This window comes from Cricetulus griseus, chromosome 2 (genome assembly GCF_003668045.3).
Source record: "Cricetulus griseus strain 17A/GY chromosome 2, alternate assembly CriGri-PICRH-1.0, whole genome shotgun sequence".
Taxonomy (NCBI): domain Eukaryota; kingdom Metazoa; phylum Chordata; class Mammalia; order Rodentia; family Cricetidae; genus Cricetulus; species Cricetulus griseus.
In genome coordinates, this window is record NC_048595.1 from 18,461,468 (window position 1) to 18,478,789 (window position 17,322).

The 17,322-nt window shown below is 43.6% G+C and overlaps 1 protein-coding gene across 1 annotated transcript in view; it reads left to right on the forward strand.

The window, feature by feature from the left end:
* Maco1 (macoilin 1) overlaps window positions 1-17,322 on the forward strand; it is a 38,268-nt gene that overhangs the window by 10,482 nt on the left and 10,464 nt on the right. Inside the window, exons 4-5 of the mRNA XM_027399659.2 lie at window positions 15,100-15,258; window positions 16,514-16,696. Coding sequence (XP_027255460.1) covers window positions 15,100-15,258; window positions 16,514-16,696 — 342 coding nt within the window. The remainder of the gene's footprint in view (window positions 1-15,099; window positions 15,259-16,513; window positions 16,697-17,322) is intronic.

Genomic DNA, 17,322 nt, shown 5'->3' on the forward strand with positions numbered 1-17,322 from the left:
ATTAAATAAGTATCCAGCCGGGCAGTAGTGGTGCATACTTTTAATCACAGCACTTGGGAAGTAGGGGCAGGCAGATCTCTGTGAGTTCAAAGCCAGCCTGGTTTACAAAATGAGTTCCAGAACAGCCAGAGCTACATACACAGAAATCCTGTCTCAAAAAACAAACAAAAAGAAAAAGAAGTATCCAGATGCTGATTGACAGAATAGCATTTAACACAGTCATATGGAATCTGGAATGATTATTTTGTTACCTATAGAAAAGATCTGAAAGGGGGCTGGAGAGATGGCTTAGAGGTTAAGAACACTGGCTGCTCTTCCAGAGGACCTGAGTTCAATTCCCAGCAACCACATGGTGGCTCACAACTATCTATAATAGGATTTGGTGCCCTCTTCTGGTGTGCAGGCAGAACCCTGTATACATGAAAAATGAATAAAAATCTTGAAAGAAAAGATCTGAGAGGCATGTACACTGGCCTCCCTGACCCTGTCCCTATCAGTGCAGTAAATGAGCCCTAAGAGATGAAGACTGGTGCCAGGGTCAGCCTGAAGTTTTTGTACTTCTAGGATCCTAGGAAAATGTTGGTCAACCTGCTTTATTTTTCTTATTAATCTCGTTTTTTTTTTGTTGTTTTTGTTTTTGTTTTTTGAGACAGGGTTTCTCTGTGTAGCTTTGGAGCCTATCCTGGCACTCGCTCTGTAGACCAGGCTGGCCTCCAACCCACAGAGATCTGCCTGCTTCTGCCTCCCAAGTGCTAGGATTAAAGTCGTGTGCCACCGATGCCCGGCTTCGTTTTGTTTTTTTAAAATTCAAATACAACTGCTAATCCCTCAGAGATTGGCACCAGAATTAATATTTTGGTCTCAATGAAAGGTCTCAAGGAAAGGCATGCTTTCCTATCCTGGCTATCTTAAAAATTCTTACTTTTTACAAAAACATAAGGTGCTATTTACAGTAGTATTAGTAGAAGGGGGCTAATTGCTTGTACCCTTAAGCTTATGTGGTCTTGAAAGTCAGCTCTAGTGAGTGCCATCTGCACAGAATCTGCCCTTAGTTCTTGTGTAGGCCCAGCCTGACAGCAGCAAGCCTAAGTGCTTTAACTTGGAAGAAGACAGGATAGAGCTGAGACTTAGCTGGCTGGATATGGGGGGCAGGGAGTATCCTTGCTTTCTCTTTTCTCTCCTTAGGAGGGTGCAGTCCTGAGTGTGAATCTCGCTGAGAAGGTAGGTCCTGGTGATTTTGAAGATTTGGAAGGAGAAATAGGGAAAATAGAAATCCAGGTAGCACTAACTCACTGACTACTTCCTCCTTTATTCCTTTCTAAACTGATGCGGCTCTTTAAGGTACAGCAAAATGTAATTATTTAAAACTTAATACAACAGATGCTCTGCCTCAGAGGGAAAGGAGTCTAGAGAAACTTCCAGATGCTTCCATTCATTCATGTACACTAAGCAGTGTGTAACTTATACTCAGTCAAGAACCAGTTTTGATGACGGGGTCAGGTTGCAGGACACATTTTCAGAGCAGTAAATTGGGCGACACAGTTGGGAAAGAGACTTGACTGTTGTAGCTCATTAGTGACAGAATTTCACTAACATGGAGTTGAGATGAACTTGGAGTCACTGTCCTCCTTTGTAGTCTACAGGAATCTTGTATTTACTACACTTGAGGTTTCTCTTAAAGAGGGCTGGGGCTGGAGAGATGGCTCAGAGTTAGGAGTACCTGTTTTTTATACGGAGGACCCAAGTTTGGTTTTCAGTGCTCATAACCACCTGTACCTCCAGTTCTAGAGGATCCCACACATTCCTCTGACCCCCATGAGCACCAGTCACAGACATGATACACATACATACACACAGAGAAAAACACATACACATAAAATACATATAAAGGGGGGTGAAAATATCAAAAGCCAAGGGGGAAAAAAGCTAGCTTTCCCTTCTAACTAGAACTTGGTGGCAGAAGATCACTCACTCAGTGTGGTTTGACTGATCTCCACAGACTTCTAGGTACCACGTGATCTCGATCTCTGACTTCTAGGAGGTTCCTTAGTATGTGTGGTCTTGTTCTTTGGGATAGTTTATTATGCTTGGTATTTTTCATTTCCTCACATTGTGAGATGTCTACACGCAATTTAAAATAGCATATCCTGGACTGGTGAGAGAACTCTTGGTAAAGTATTTCCTTCAAGCCTTGTGGCCTGAGTTTGAGCCCTAGACCTCAAATAAAGATGGATGGAGAGGGCCAACTCTACAAAGTTGTGTCTGACTGCTACATAGGACCAGTAATAGTAAATAAAAACTTATAAACAGGGCTGGAGAGATGGCTCAGGTTAAGAGCATGGTTACTCTTCCAGAGGTCCAGAGTTCAATTCCCAGCAACTGACTAGTGGCTCATAACCATCTATAATGAAATCTGGTGCCCTATTCTGGCCTGTATACATACATGCAGGCAGATAGAACACTGTGTACATAATAAATAAATAAATTTCAAAAAACTTATAAACAGTAGAACTGACAAAATAGCTCAGCAGTTACCATCAAGCCCAATGACCCGTTTTCAACCCCTTTGGACCTGCATGACAGAAGGAGAGGAACTCTGGCAAATTTTCCTCTAGCCTCTACATGCAATGTTGTGGCATACTTACCTGTATTTGTTGGGCATATACAAATAAATAATCAGTCTAAAAAATTTAAACATAGGTTAGGCAGTGGTAGTGCACTTCTTTAGTCCCAGCACTTGGGAGGCAGAGTTTGAGGCCAGCATGGTCTACAGAGAGAATGCCAGAGCTACACAGAGAAACCCTAGCTTGAAAAAAACCCAAAAATTAGCCAGGCGTTGGTGGCGCACGCCTTTAATCCCAGCACTCGGGAGGCAGAGACAGGCGGATCTCTGTGAGTTCGAGGCCAGCCTGGTCTCCAGATCAAGTGCCAGGATAGGCTCCAAAGCTACACAGAGAAACCCTGTCTTGAAAAACCAAAAAAAGAAAAAAAAGAAAAAACCCCCAAATTAAACATATTCTTTGGGAGGAAAAGATGCATTGTTTTAAATACTAATAGTGGATTTGGCTAGGCAGTGGTGGAGCACGCCTTTAGTCACAGCAGGGAGGCAGAGGTAAGTGGATCTCTGAGTTCAAGGCCAGCCTGGTCTACAAAGCTAGTTTCAAAACGGCCAAGGCTACACAGAGAAATCCTGCGGATGGATGCATGGATGGATGGATGGATGGATGGATGGATGGATGGATGATTCCGTATAGTTCTGTTTCTGTGAAATGTAGTGGAAAAGAAAATCTAAGAAGTCCCTGCGACATTATCAGAGGTCAGTTGTTGTTGTAGGGATACTTCAATTTTGCATTGTGACTTTCTGTATAGTTTACCCTTTACTACAGTGGTTCTCAACCTTCCTAGTGCTGTGACCCTTTAATACAGTCCCTCATATTGTGGTGACCCCCAACCATAAAATTATTTTCCTTGCTACTTTATAACTGTAATTTTGTTACTTTTAAGAATGGTAGCTCACTCCTTTAATCCCAGCACTCAGGGGGCAGAGGCAGGCAGATATTTGTGAGTTTGAGGCCTGGTCTACAGAACTAGTTCCAGGACAGAGAAACCTTGACTTGGAAAAAAAAATTGTAAATATCTATGTTTTCCAATGGTCTTACAAGACCCGCATGAAAAGGTCATTCAACCCCCAAAGGGATTTCAACTCATAGGTTGAGAATCACTACCTTGTGGTATCCTTTGCTTTTGTTAATCTCAATGTGGGTGTCTTGGCAGAGAGGAGGCACTTGAGAGCTGTAGTCTCCTAACTCCAGGCTTTGCTTTTTTAAGTTTTAGTCAGTTTTGGTGTAGCTCAGGCTATAAGTGGGCATGGTATTGAACCCCCCATAGGCCTCTACCTGCAGAGTCAAGTTGTGATTACAGGCATGTCCTATCACACCTGCTCTATGTATTTCCAGGAACCCAAGGTTTCCCAAACATTGGGCAACTAAGCCACATCTGTAGCTCAGATATTACCTCTGACTAGACCTTGTTGCTTTTGCAGAAGCCATTAACAATTTTATTTAATAAAAAAAGAGCTAGGTGGTGGTGGCACACAATATTTTTTTTTTTTTCCCGAGACAGGGTTTCTCTGTGGCTTTGGAGGGTGTCCTGGAACTAGCTCTTGTAGACCAGGCTGCTCTCAAACTCAAAGAGATCTGCCTGCCTCTGCCTCCTCCGGGCGGCGGTGGCGCACATCTTTAATGCTACTGCTTGGGAGGCAGAAACAGGCAGATCTCTGAGTTCAAAGCCAACCTGGTCTACAGAGTGTGTTCCAGGGCCCACAGAGAAACCCTGTCTCAGAAAAAAATAAAAAAATAAAAGCTCCCACTGTCATAACCCTTTGGTTGGATTCTAGGAAGTTTTACATTTGGCCCGTCTGTCCCTACATTTTGTAGAGGGTTAGCAGGAGGTGAAAGGAACCTGGAATTTACAGAGAGAGGACCAGGGAAGAACCCTTTGGGAGATTGCTGTCCAGCCAGCCATTCACTCCAGCTGTCAGTTGGTTATGTCCAGGGCCAAGAGATTTTGGCGCAGGCCACCTGTCAGCAAGAACAGAGAGGAATCTGCTTTGTGTTCTTCTTTGTCCTGCTGGGCCTGGCTCTGTCAGCCAGGACCAGGCTCTCTGCCTTTTTGACTCCTGGAAGGAACTCAAATCCCACATTTCTGTACTTTCTTCTCTCCCAGAAAGCACCTTAGATAGGGAACATTACCTTCAGCACAGAAAGGGGAGCCTCTATTTGCTTATGTGCTTTGCCTTCAAATGCACTGCTAGAGTGTCAGGAATAGTGGGGTGGGTGGAAGAAAATCTGATCTTGGGGAAGACGTTTGCAGGCAGCACACGTGTGCTGCTGCAGACTGACCTGCTGCCCCCCCCCCAGAAAGCTTTCTGTTTTAGTGGAATACATCAGGTTATTTCAGACAGCATTGTTCCTAGCTAAGAGGTAAAAGTATGTGAAATTTTAGAATGAGGACCGTGAGAGCCACACACTCAGAGGTGCTGTCCAGATTAGGTTAAATGTGTTGGAGAAAGTGACTCCTAGATTATTTGGAAAGTACTAAGTGGAAAAAAAAATAAACAGATTTATAAGTCTATTTTTAAAAGTTTAGTGGTTTGTTATTTTGTCTCTTTGGAAACGTACTTAATTTATATTTGTCTGCCACTATGTCTGAGCAAGTATACTTTGGCAGACCTGGTTTATTTTCATTTTCTGCTATGTCCATAATATTTTAGGCTCCTGTAGTTTTACTTGGTTAGTCTTGTTTATATTAATTCACAAGACAGGTTGTGCTTATTTTAAACATTGAAGGAATTTTAAAAATATAGTATCAAAAGTACAATCATTGTAGTGGGAATATGATTAATACTTAAGTAGGGCTACTTGAGCACCATGTACCATATTAGAGACTAGGCACAAATGAATCCAAACGTGTAGTTTGTGAAATGTTTCCACATCTGAGTGGTCCAACAGGAATGTGGTTGTTTTGAATAGATAAGTAATCGAGTAGGCTGTACCTGGTAGGTAGGTATTCACATAAGGGGCCTAGGAGTGATAGGTTCTGAGAGTTTACCCTGTTAGAGCTGCAGTCTCTCGGTGGATGGAAAACATCCTCACTGCAGTTGAGAAGGGTTGCTTAGGCTTGGGAGAACTCCGATCCCACTAAGTCAGAGCCTCTAGAACTGAGCTTTCCAGCCAGAAGGGCAGTAACCTTGAAGAAGAGGAATTGCATTCTTTAAATGTTACTCAAGCTATCAGTTAGAAGTTGGCTTTTTGGGTACTTTGTCTATCAGTATGGGTTTACATTAGTTTTTAAAAAATCTCCTAGGAGCCCCTTAGATCGGCTTAGTAGTCATAGCCTCTACTGCCACTTTATATATTTATTCATTCGTTTGTTTGTGTAGTCTTCTGCCTGCATGTATCCCTGCCTGACAGCAGAGGGCACCAGATCTTACTACAGATGGTTGTGAGCCACCATGTGGTTGCTGGGAACTGAACTCTGGTCCTCTGGAACAACAGCCAGTGCACTTAACCTCTGAGCCATCTCTCCAGCCCTCTGAGGCCATTTCTTACTGTGCTTATTTTATTCCCTCCTTTCCTGGTCCTGCTGATCAGTTGTACTCTTAGATGGTTGGCTTTTCTATCAGGGTGGAGCTAATACATCCCGTGAACAATCTACAATGTCTTGAAGGGCCCCTGTTACCTTCTCCTCTCCAGGGTTCTGTACTCATGGAAACACAGTGACAGTGCCACCTCCAGAATCACAATCACCCTTTTCTGTTGAATCCCACACCCAAGTGAGCTTTCTACCATGTAGGAGAAGAAAGTGTTGCTTGGGGCTTTCTGGCACTCCTCAAGCCTTACAGTCCTAAGAGTTGGTTAGGCCACCCATGTCTAGAACTTGTGGATTCTTTCTTCTGAGAGCATAGAGTCAGCATAACTTAAGATGTGGGTCTGTTTATGCACAGACTCATGTTGCTTGGAGATCCGAACCCTACAGTGCCCTTCTGACGTGTGCAATGGAGTGTTGCCCATGATGGAGGAGGGAGGGGGGCTGCTGGGTTTGGAGAGGGAAGTAAGAGTCAGTCCTTAATGCCTTCAGTTTACCCTAAAACTTCCTGGGACCTTGGGCAGATCTCAGAGTAGCAGGGAGCATCTATGGAAATGTTTAAAAATGGTTTTTCTTTTTAACATTTTGTTCAATCTTGTTAATCCCAGCACTCGGGAGGCAGAGGCAGGCGGATCTCTGAGTTCCAGGCCAGCCTGGTCTCCAGAGTGAGTGCCAGGATAGACTCCAATGCTACACACTGAAATCCTGTCTCGAAAAATAAACAAACAAAATAGCAAAAAAAAAATTTTTTTGTTCAATCTTGAAGAAGAGATAATCACTATTTAATATATGCATCATCTCAGCATTTTTCTCTTGTATATGTACTATTTATAAAAATGGAGCTCATTCTATAATATCTCACATATTCACATGCTTATGGGTGTGTGTGTGTGTGTATACATATATATTCCATTTTTACTGACTGTTTCATAAGCATTAATCCACTGCCATTGAATAGCCTCCAGTGATTTTTTTTCTTAGTGGTATTATTTTTAACGGCAATCAGATACAATTTATTTGGCCAGGCTTTTGCTGAATATCCAAATGCTGATTTTTTTTCCTATCACAGCAAGCATACCTTGATATAAATCTGTGTGCATCTCCAGGTGCTGCAGCGACAGCTATGGTATTTTGAAATGTCTTATTGTATATTTCCAATGCATGTATTGAAGTCAGGGTACTTGTAGCATTGGTTCTGGGGTGGGGGAGTCAGACTCAAGGCATCAAGCCCTTTTGTTCAGTGAGTCGTCTTGCTAGTCCAGTTTAAAAGGATTTTTCATATAAACTATCAAGTTTAATCACATTCCTTTAAGATGGTAGTTTTGGGACTTTTTTGTGATTTGTGTTTTTGTTGTGTTGTGGTTTTTGAGACATGGTTTCTTTGTGTAGCCCTGTCCGTCTTAGAACTTGCTCTGTAGATCAGGCTGGACTCAAACTCATAGAGTGTTGGAATTAAAGGCATATGCTACCACACCTGGCTGTATATTTTTCCCATTAACTTTATTATAAATAAAAGCGCCACACACCAAGATTTTAATGTGTGATGGCTCTCTCTGTTCTATAAGGGAAATTAATTTGTTTGCTGTTTGTGTTTGGCAGCAGATACATAAGATACTTTGTAACAGTTTCAGCTAGTAATCGGGTCATCAAGATGTTTATTTTTGGACATTTGTGCCTGGTAAGCAATTGTTGTCCAATGTAAATAAGGTACAAGGCACATTGGTATTTGCTAAGCTGTGGTTGATAGACTGTATCAGAGCAGCTTCCAGTCACTGTAGACCTCACATAAGGGGTGTGTCCACCACGCACATGGCATAGACTTTACCCTGACTGACCCATGCTGCTTGTGCTGTCAGTGTGAGTGACCTGAAGGGCAGTGGAAGCTGGTATGGAGGGTTATCTGCATTTCTTCTGGGGTTAGAGCTTTGATTTACCTACAACAAGCCCTGTCTTCTTCAATTAAAGTACACAAGGGGCCACTGATGACATTAGCACTTACCTGGATGAGGTTCTCATGTGCACTTGCCTTCTTCCCAAGCACACACATTGGCTACCAGTTGTAGATGTGTTACTTCTAGAGGTGTAACACTGGCCCTGAGTGCCAAGTAGGGATACAGTGTGAGGATTAGTGGTGTGATGTTTTAGCATGGTCAGTTCCAGGCTTCAAAGAATGCAACCAAAAGAAAGAAATAGACATGTGCACCCGAGCAGATTCAACACCAGAATGGCGGAAACCCAGTGCAAAGCAGCAAGCACTGCCTTTGACCATGAGACATTAGGGCTCCACCAGAAGGCTCCACTGTGGGCACATAGTGCTGGAGTTTGTTTGACTTTTGTTCATTTTATAACTGGGCCTTGAAGAGTGGGTGGGATTCTCTGTTCCTTCCCACAGTACAGTTGCAGGTGGGTGTCTGGGAACAGATCAGTAATGAACCTGCTTCAGTTACAACTTAGACATGGCTTTCACACACACCCTTTCCTTTGTCTCTAGAAGCAGAGTATGATCTAGAAGCACAGAGGAGAGGAGCAAAGCCAAGGGTCCAGCCAGCAGCCTACAGAGACACATGGTGATGCCTGACTCCTAGAGTGGTCAGGGAACCTAGTCCCACCTTGGTGAATTTCTGTTTAGAAAAGAAATGAACTACCAATGCCTTAAGCCTCCCTGTGCTTACAGTCAGGCTTTGTAAAAGCTTGAGGTTATTGCAGCACTATTAGAGACCTTTAAACTTCCGAGAAGTCCCAGTCTTTCCTGTGGTCTGTGATTCAAGGCTGTCACCAGAGAAGTGCAAACATTTAGATTCTGGGTCTCCCTACCTTTTCAGCTATTTAAAATATCCTTTCCAAGAGTAGTCTGACCCTTGAGAGCTGTGTGGGTGTTTTTCTATCTCGCCTGCCTAAGGCTGTCGTCTGCACTTCATTCCTCTAATCAGTTTGGAGATTCCCCTTATTAAAATCTAAATCTTTTCCTCTTGAAGTTAACTAATTATCAAGTACATAAGAGCTTGCCTTCTTGGTTAGGATTAGGGAATAGATGAGATTGCTTCCTAGGCACCCTGCACCCTGACCTGGGGCCCTGTGGAGTGCTTCTGTAGTCCCAGCTCTGATGATGAGTCAAGTGAGTGTTTCAGAGCTTCTATAGCTGTTGAGTCTTGCTAGATATGCCTGTAGTAGCTATCAGGTCGTCATGCCCTAGTGAGTAACATGTTAGAATCTAGACAAAAATACATAGGACTGACCTGTCCAGAGTGGCAGTTCCACAGGGCCGGCCCGACAAGCAGGAAGTACATTTGCTTCCTAGCCAGGCTTGATGAGATTGTAGCACTTCCAGGAAGAGTTCCTTCATCCCTTCAGAACAACCCGTGGTAGTGTAGAACTGGCTTAGTTCTGAGATGAGAGTCGAAGCTGATAGGGGATTACTGTCCTCCATCCTTTCATCCTTGCTTACTGGGATTCCTTTTGAGGGTTGTAAACTGTTCCCTGTATCCTGTCTTCTCTCTAGTCGCTTGCTTCTAATTTAGGTAGCTATTGGCAGTTGAATAGAGTCCTGTGAATACATTTGGAGACATTGCACCAACCTCTTTTTTTTTTTTTTTTTTTTAAGATTTTGTTTATCATGTATACAGTCTTCTGCCCGCATGCCAGCAGAGGGCACCAGATCTCATTCAAGGTGGTTGTGAGCCACCATGTGGTTGCTGGGAATTGAACTCAGGACCTCTGGAAGAACAATCAGTGCTCTTAACTGCTGAGCCATCTCTCCAGCCCCTTGCACCAACCTCTTAATACTATGTAATCAGAGCTGCTGCTGCTGCTGCTGCTGCTTCCTTTTTTTGTTTGTTTGTTTTTGTTTTTGTTTGTGTTTTTCGAGACAGAGTTTCTCTGTGGCTTTGGAGGCTGTCCTGGAACTAGCTCTGTAGACCAGGCTGGTCTTGAACTCACAAAGATCCACCTGCCTCTGCCTCCCGAGTGCTGGGACTAAAGGTGTGCGCCACCACCACCTGGCTTTAACCAGAGCTTCTTACTTCATACAACACATGATACATGTGCATTTTACCTAGGGAAGTGTGATCTTTAACACCAAGGGAGGTAAGTGTACTATGAAGATAGTGATAAATATCCCTAGCACTTGAATGGCTTGATTCAGTTCCGTTTACTAATTCTCACAGTTCTTTTAAAATTCCCAGCATCCATCCTATTAAGCAGATACAACGATTGAGCATATCTTAGAAAATAGAGTAGCCAGGCATGATGCTGTCATTAATCTCAGGAGTCAGAGGCAGGCAGATCTCTTGATTTCAAGGGCATCCTGGTCTACATAGAGAGTTCCAGGCCAGCAAGGATTATATAGTGAGACCCTATCTAAAAAGAAGGAGGGGAGGCTGTGTCAGTGCATTATTCAGTGGAGTTTTCTCTCCACTGAATAATGGGAGGGAATGTGCATATGATGTGGCATGGTCAGAGACAACTTCTGGAAGTTGATTCTCTCCTTTCATGGGTTTTGGAAAGTACCTTTGCCCACTGCTTACCCCATACAGTTGGAGCACTGTGCAATAGCTTAAAGAAAATGACTGTGAGTAGGTGAAAGGTGGATTTGATATGCAATCTGTATATGTGAATCCTTCTTCATGATAAATGTAATTACATGTATGAAAAGTAGGAAAAAGACTCACAGGAAAGAAGCATACCAAGTGTAAGCTGTATGACTTAGCCTAAACAAGAAGAGTGCGAGTTATATACACTTTGAATTTTTTTTTTGTTAGATTTTTTATGTTGAGTGGATCTCGTTCTCAAAGTAAAAAGTTAAATCCAGTAAGGGATGGACAGTAAATCATTTTACCACCTCTTTCAATAAAGATTTAAGCTATGTAGCAGACCTTCAAAGTTAAAGTTTTCAGTAGAGGGTCCCTGAATAATTACTCATGGTTAAGTTTTGACTTGTGTTTTGCAGTATGACTCAGCCTGGCCTTTAGCTAATAGAAGCTTGTTTTGTCAGCATTTGAAATGTTTGGGTTATGAGTGTTTGAGGTTCCTGAGAAATGCTATTAGCATACTAACTTATGTCAGTAGGCTGTGATCCTGAAGACCGGTATTTCTCTGACAGGGACACGGGACACTGATTTTTTTTTTTTTTTTTTGAGACAAGGTTTCTCTGTGTAGCTTTGGAGCCTGTCCTGGAACTAGCTCTTAGACCAGGCTGGCTTCAAACTGACAGAGACCCACCTGCTTCTGCCTCCCAAGTGCTGGGATTAAAGGTGTGTGCCACCAAAGCCTGACAACAGAGACACTGATCTTAACTCAGTTTGCTGCAGCAGTTTGGAAAGCAGTAATTCAGGGTTGATGAAGCTAATGACTGTAGTTCCAAAAAGCCTGAAGCATTTTAGTCCTGTTTTTTTCTTTTGGTTGGTTTGGTTTGAAGACAAAAGTTTCTCTGAATAGTCCTGGTTGTCTTGGAACTCACTCCTGCCTCTCTCTACCTCCTGAGTGCTGGGGTTAAAGGCCTGTACCATCACTACCCTGCTAGTCCTGTTTCTTATAAGAGAGTTGTAGCCGGGCGTAGGTGGCACATGCCTTTAATCCCAGCACTCGGGAGGCAGAGGCAGGCAGATCTCTGTGAGTTCGAGGCCAGCCTGGTCTCCAGAGCGAGTGCCAGGACAGGCTCCAAAGCTACACAGAGAAACCCTGTCTCGAAAAACAAAACAAAAAACGAGAGACAGAGAGAGAGACAGAGAGAGAGACAGAGAGAGAGACAGAGAGAGAGACAGAGAGAGAGACAGAGAGAGAGACAGAAAGAGAGACAGAGAGAGAGACAGAGAGAGAGAGACAGAGACAGAGAGTTGTTTTGTATTTTCAAAATAAGCCATTTCTAATCACAGTACACTGAAGCAGAGACAGGTGGATCTCTGAAGCCAACTTGGCTATCCAGAACTACCTTGTAAGTCCCTGTCTCAAAAATAATTAAGTTAAAAAAATAAACCATTTCCAGGGCTAGAAATGTAACTCAGTGGGAGTTCAGTATGCAAGAAGCCTTGAGTTCAACCCGACAGCACAGGCAAGCGGCTTCCTACTACAGTCCAACGTAGAGCACAAGAGTATACATACCTTAGGTGTGTACTTCTCCAGGGTTTTTTTGTTTATTTTGTTTTGTTTTAAACAAAGGAAACCTATTCTCATAATTTTGTTTTTATTGTGTAGTGCTGCTGGTTTGGCTTTGACAACATTCTCAGAGAGTTTCACTTCTAAAAAAGCATTGTGGGAGGCCAGTAAGATGGCTCAGGGGGAAAAGGCACTGCTGCCAAGCCTGATGACTTGAGTAGTGGAATATAACACTGTGGAAGAAGAGAAAAGTCTCTCAGAACTTACCCCTTGACCTCCACACATGTGCACACACAGAAATGCACATATTAAGTAAATAAGTGGAAGCTAGTGTTTTGTGTTTTACAAATATGTTTGTACCTTTTGTTCCCAAACTCTTTGGATTATGGCAATTTTCAAGAAATCCCTAAACTTACTCAGAGAGAATATTGTCATTCGTAGTTTGTGATAGGAAAATACACTTTGAAGATTTTTAAGATGAGCTGGGTAGTGGTCTCACACACCTTAATCTCAGCACTTGGGTGGCAGAGGCCAAGTGCTATGATTGATCTGTGAGTTCAAGGCCAGCCTGGTGTTTACAGAGCAAGTTCCAGGACTGCCAGGGGGCTATACAGAGAAATCCTGTCTCAGGAAAAAACAAACACAAAACAACAACAAAAAAAACCTGATTTTTTAATGAAAGAAAGTAGTGACCACAAAACTATTGAAAAGTAGCATCTGAAGGGAGTTTCCCTTTGTCTCCAGCGCCGGCTGTGCTATGGAACCAGATCCCTTGGCAGTAGAGCTGCTTTAAAACCCTGATGACAGGGTTTTAATATGACCAAACCATATTGTCTCTCTCCTCAGTGAGGAACTTGCCTTTTCACTAAAAGTGCGGCTCTTCCTCTGTGAGGCTGGCATCACAAGAGAGAATTACCTAACATGCTTTCAGCCAGACTTCTTAGTGGGATGAACCTGACTCACCAACCTGTTTGGAGCATAGCCCTTGGGTTACTTGAGGTGAAGGAGGGACAGCATGGCTGCAGTCTAAATGCTGATCTGAGAGTACACTGAACTGGAATAACCCTGGTGATAGGGACAGTGTGGTGTGATGTGGACCTGTGACCCTTCCCTAGGGAGTGAGCCCTGGCAGGAGAGGCAGTGTTGCCGGAACTCAAGGTTTCTAGGCCGTGAGCTCACACCTGGAATGGAACACTGGTAAAAGCATCTACAACATGACTGGGGACTTGAGGCTTGTTTTTAAGTTGTCTAATGGAGGTAGGGGAAGAAAGCTGTTCTTTGGTTTTCTCTGAAAGGCCAGGGAACATTACTGAGTGAGTATCAATTTCAGTAGTAGGCCCTGAGGACTTTGTACTTAATAAAACATATATGCATTTGTAGTCTGTGGAGCAGAAAGTTCCAAAGAGAGATCACCGTTGCCCTCCAGAAGTCTCGGTTCTGTTAGTATGCTGGATTAGAGGCACAAAAGGAGTTTTATCGGGTTGGAGTGGTAGTTCAGTGGTTGAGTGTGGCGTAGCGTGAGCAAGGCCCCAGGTTGTCTTTAAAATTTGGGGTTGGGATTTCTGCACACAGAAACTAAAGCAAATTAATGTTTGCCCATCTGGACATTTGCATCATGGTAGAAAAATGTCTCAGAGCTTCCCATGTAGTGTACATCCTAGGCCTGACCCTCAGCTCTGCTGCCATGGTCCACCTGACTCTTTCCTGCTGTGCCTAGTTTCTAGTCCTTCTCAGGCACCGGACTGACTACTCATCTCCACATACACATGGCTGTTCACACGTCTGCTGTTTTGAGTGTGCCCACTCCATTTAGAACACGTCTTCCCTGCTTCTCTAAATCCCGTCGGCCATCAGGGGCTCGTTCCATTCCCATCCTCTCTGCACAGCCTTTCCCAGACTCTGCAGAGCATAGATAGCTGTGCTGTGGGTGAACTGATGGGGAAGAGAATGGATCCTGGGGTTACTGCCTAGGGTCCTTGGGCTACAAGGTTTTTCTTACCTATATTTCATCATCTGGAAGACTTAGGAATAATCATTACAGGAGGCCCTTAGTTCTGCTGACTAAATTAATTCACATTCCTATAACCTATAGAGAGCAGTGAGGAGTGGCTATTGCTATTCTTGCTCATAGTATCTTTTTAACTATAGCCTTCTTGTGTTACTGTCTGGTTCTTTTAATCATTATTTTTTTTTGGCCCCTATTGAAGTTATAAAGTCTTCCTATGCAGAAGGGACTTGATGTTGCCCTTTTGTTCTTTTACTGTTTTGTTCCTTTCACTGCTTGCTTATGTCCTTACATGACTTAAAATGGCATTATTATTGGCTAGATGGAACAAGAAGTAAGGAATGGCAGAGTAGTAAGGTAGGTTTTAACTCATAATTTTCTTACTAGTCCCTTCTTTTGTTGAGCCTTAATGAACTCTTCTCTAATCACCAAAAAGTGTGAATGTTACTTAGCAAGGAGGCTAGCCATTTCCGGAAATGGATAGAGAGCCTGTTATGTGGTAACTCTCAATGGTGGGCTGGGGGTGGGGGACACTACAGTCTGATCTAGGAGAGTGTCAAAAAGCAAAGTCAGTGCCTAGGTCCTGAGTTCATTGTTTTGGCAAACTTTTATTGCTAAAGAACTCTGGCAATAGGGAGAGGACTTTAGTGTTTAACCCTTCTGTTTTTCTCGTTTCCTTTATACACAGCCCAGGTACTCTCAATGTCACAGCCTTTGGGGGCGGGGGATAAAAAAATTAGCCCTCCTGTGAAAGGAGTCATGCCATAGAACGACTATGTGGAAGATATCCAGTGCGGACCCTCAACGAGCCCTTGGGCCCTCTCCCAGATGAAAATCTACCTTTCTCCCTTTCCCAGGCTGGAACAAGACATCAAAAAGCTAAAAGCTGACCTGCAAGCCAGCCGGCAAGTGGAACAAGAGCTACGCAGTCAGATCAGCTCCCTCTCAAGCACAGAACGAGGGATCCGCTCAGAAATGGGCCAGCTCCGGCAGGAGAACGAGCTGCTGCAGAATAAGTAAGTATGTGCTCCATGTGGGCCCTAGGCAGTGCCTCCTGTGACCAGGGGGAGGACACACAGACTCAGGCCAGCCAGGAGACACGCATGGCCCAATCTCTCCTGCTCACTGACTGTTAGATGCTGAGTGTTCTCATCAGATCTACACTTAACTTCAGTCCAACAAGAGTCATTAATAGCATCTTTCCTTTAATCACATAGTTTAACTATTTAATATTGGTTACTAAGCTTTTGTGGTAAATAACCTTGAGAAGAAGTTCTGCTACTTTTTTAAAATTTTGATACTTTTCTGAGGATTAGACCTTTGGATGTCAGAACTCAAAAATTATATTAAGCCTTGGTTTTATTTGAGGAGACAGGCAGTAGCGAGTTCTTTTGTGTGAATTCCTATAAACTTTCCTTTAATCCATTTTGGAGTTAGCTGTTGACTCTGTGTACAAAGTTCTCTCTCCAGTCTCTAGCAGTGTGTGTCTGTAGCATTGATGCCTCTCACAGGCTTCGCCATGAAGAATACACTCATAATTCTAGGAATTAACTGTAACACTAAAGAAACCCCTCTCATTCTGAGCAACTTCTGCAGTTCTTAGCATTGGCCTCTGCCAGACAGTCCTTTGACTCGCTCCCTTCACCTTGCTCTGTGAGGCTGGGGGGACCTTAGTGGCATGAGAAAGGCCTTGCACCTGGGAAGGAAGGGCTGCTACATGGCTGTAATTCAGAAGGGCCAGTGTGGTAGTGCACACTTGTAATCCCACAACTCAAGGCTGAGCCAGGAGTATTGCCACAAGTTCAAGCCCAGCTTCTAGGTTACAGAATAAGACATCGAAGAAAACAACTGAAAAGAAAAAGATAGACCTTCCCTTCCAACCCATTTTAGATTCAACAGGACTGGTCCAATTAGAAGGTCTTAGGACTTTTTTTCAGTGTTCCGGGGTACTAGAATTAGCTCTACACTCAACTCCTCTTCCAATAGATGCTTTCTGAGCCATATCTTCTGCCTGCCTGCTGTAGATCACCTAACAGAGTGGAGGGCAGGGCTGAATCTCAGTTACATCAAACAGGTAGCTTATGAGTGTTTAGGAGCCATTAAGTTGTAGTGACCCTGTGTTTTCTCTGGCACACTGGAAGTATAACACTTTGCTGTGTGAACCTCCCGTGTACACCTGCCTAACCGAGGCTGCATAGAGGCCGTGGTTGTCAGGGCTTGTGGCAAATCTCTCTAGTAAGAAGATTCTATGTGACAATCATTTCCACATAGGTTACATAATGCTGTGCAAATGAAGCAAAAAGACAAGCAGAATATCAGCCAGCTGGAGAAAAAGCTAAAAGCTGAGCAGGAAGCCCGAAGCTTTGTAGAAAAACAGTTAATGGAGGAGAAAAAAAGGAAGAAGTTAGAAGAAGCCACTGCTGCACGGGCTGTTGCCTTTGCTGCCGCATCTAGGTATGTCCAATACTGGGGTGTTTAGTCAAGACTGGGGACTTGAGGCTTGGGTGGTGACAGTCAATGGTTTGTGTGGATGGATTGCTTTGTGAGTTGTTTCAGCTTGTTTCAGCTCTGCCTGGGCCAGCTTATACTGCCCGCCAACATTTCATCTCTCAGTGGACTCGCTGAGAGAGAGCAGGTGACAGAATCACTGTAGCCTCCTCTGTTGTCTGTGTGGTCACTAAGTGCTGTGAGAGCCATCTGCAGTCTATTCTTCACAAGACTGTCAGTGTTTCCAACACAGATGTGGGTGCTTTTGAGATTAATTAATTTTCTGTATATGAGTGTTTTGTCTGCATGTCTGTCTGTGCACCATGTGTGCAGTACCCATTGAAGTCAGAAGGCATTGGATTTCTTAGGACTGGAGTGATGGAGGGTTGTGAGCTGTCGTGTGGGTGCTAGGAACCAAGTTTGGGTCCTCTACAAGAACAGTAAGTTTTCTTAACTGCTGAGCCATCTTTCCAACCCCTGATTAGAGGTCAGAAGAGATAGCTCAGTTGACACAGTGTTTGAAGTGTGAGATTGAGGACTTGAGTTCAGTCACCATGTAAAAAAACTGGATGTTGTGGTGCCAAGCACCCTTG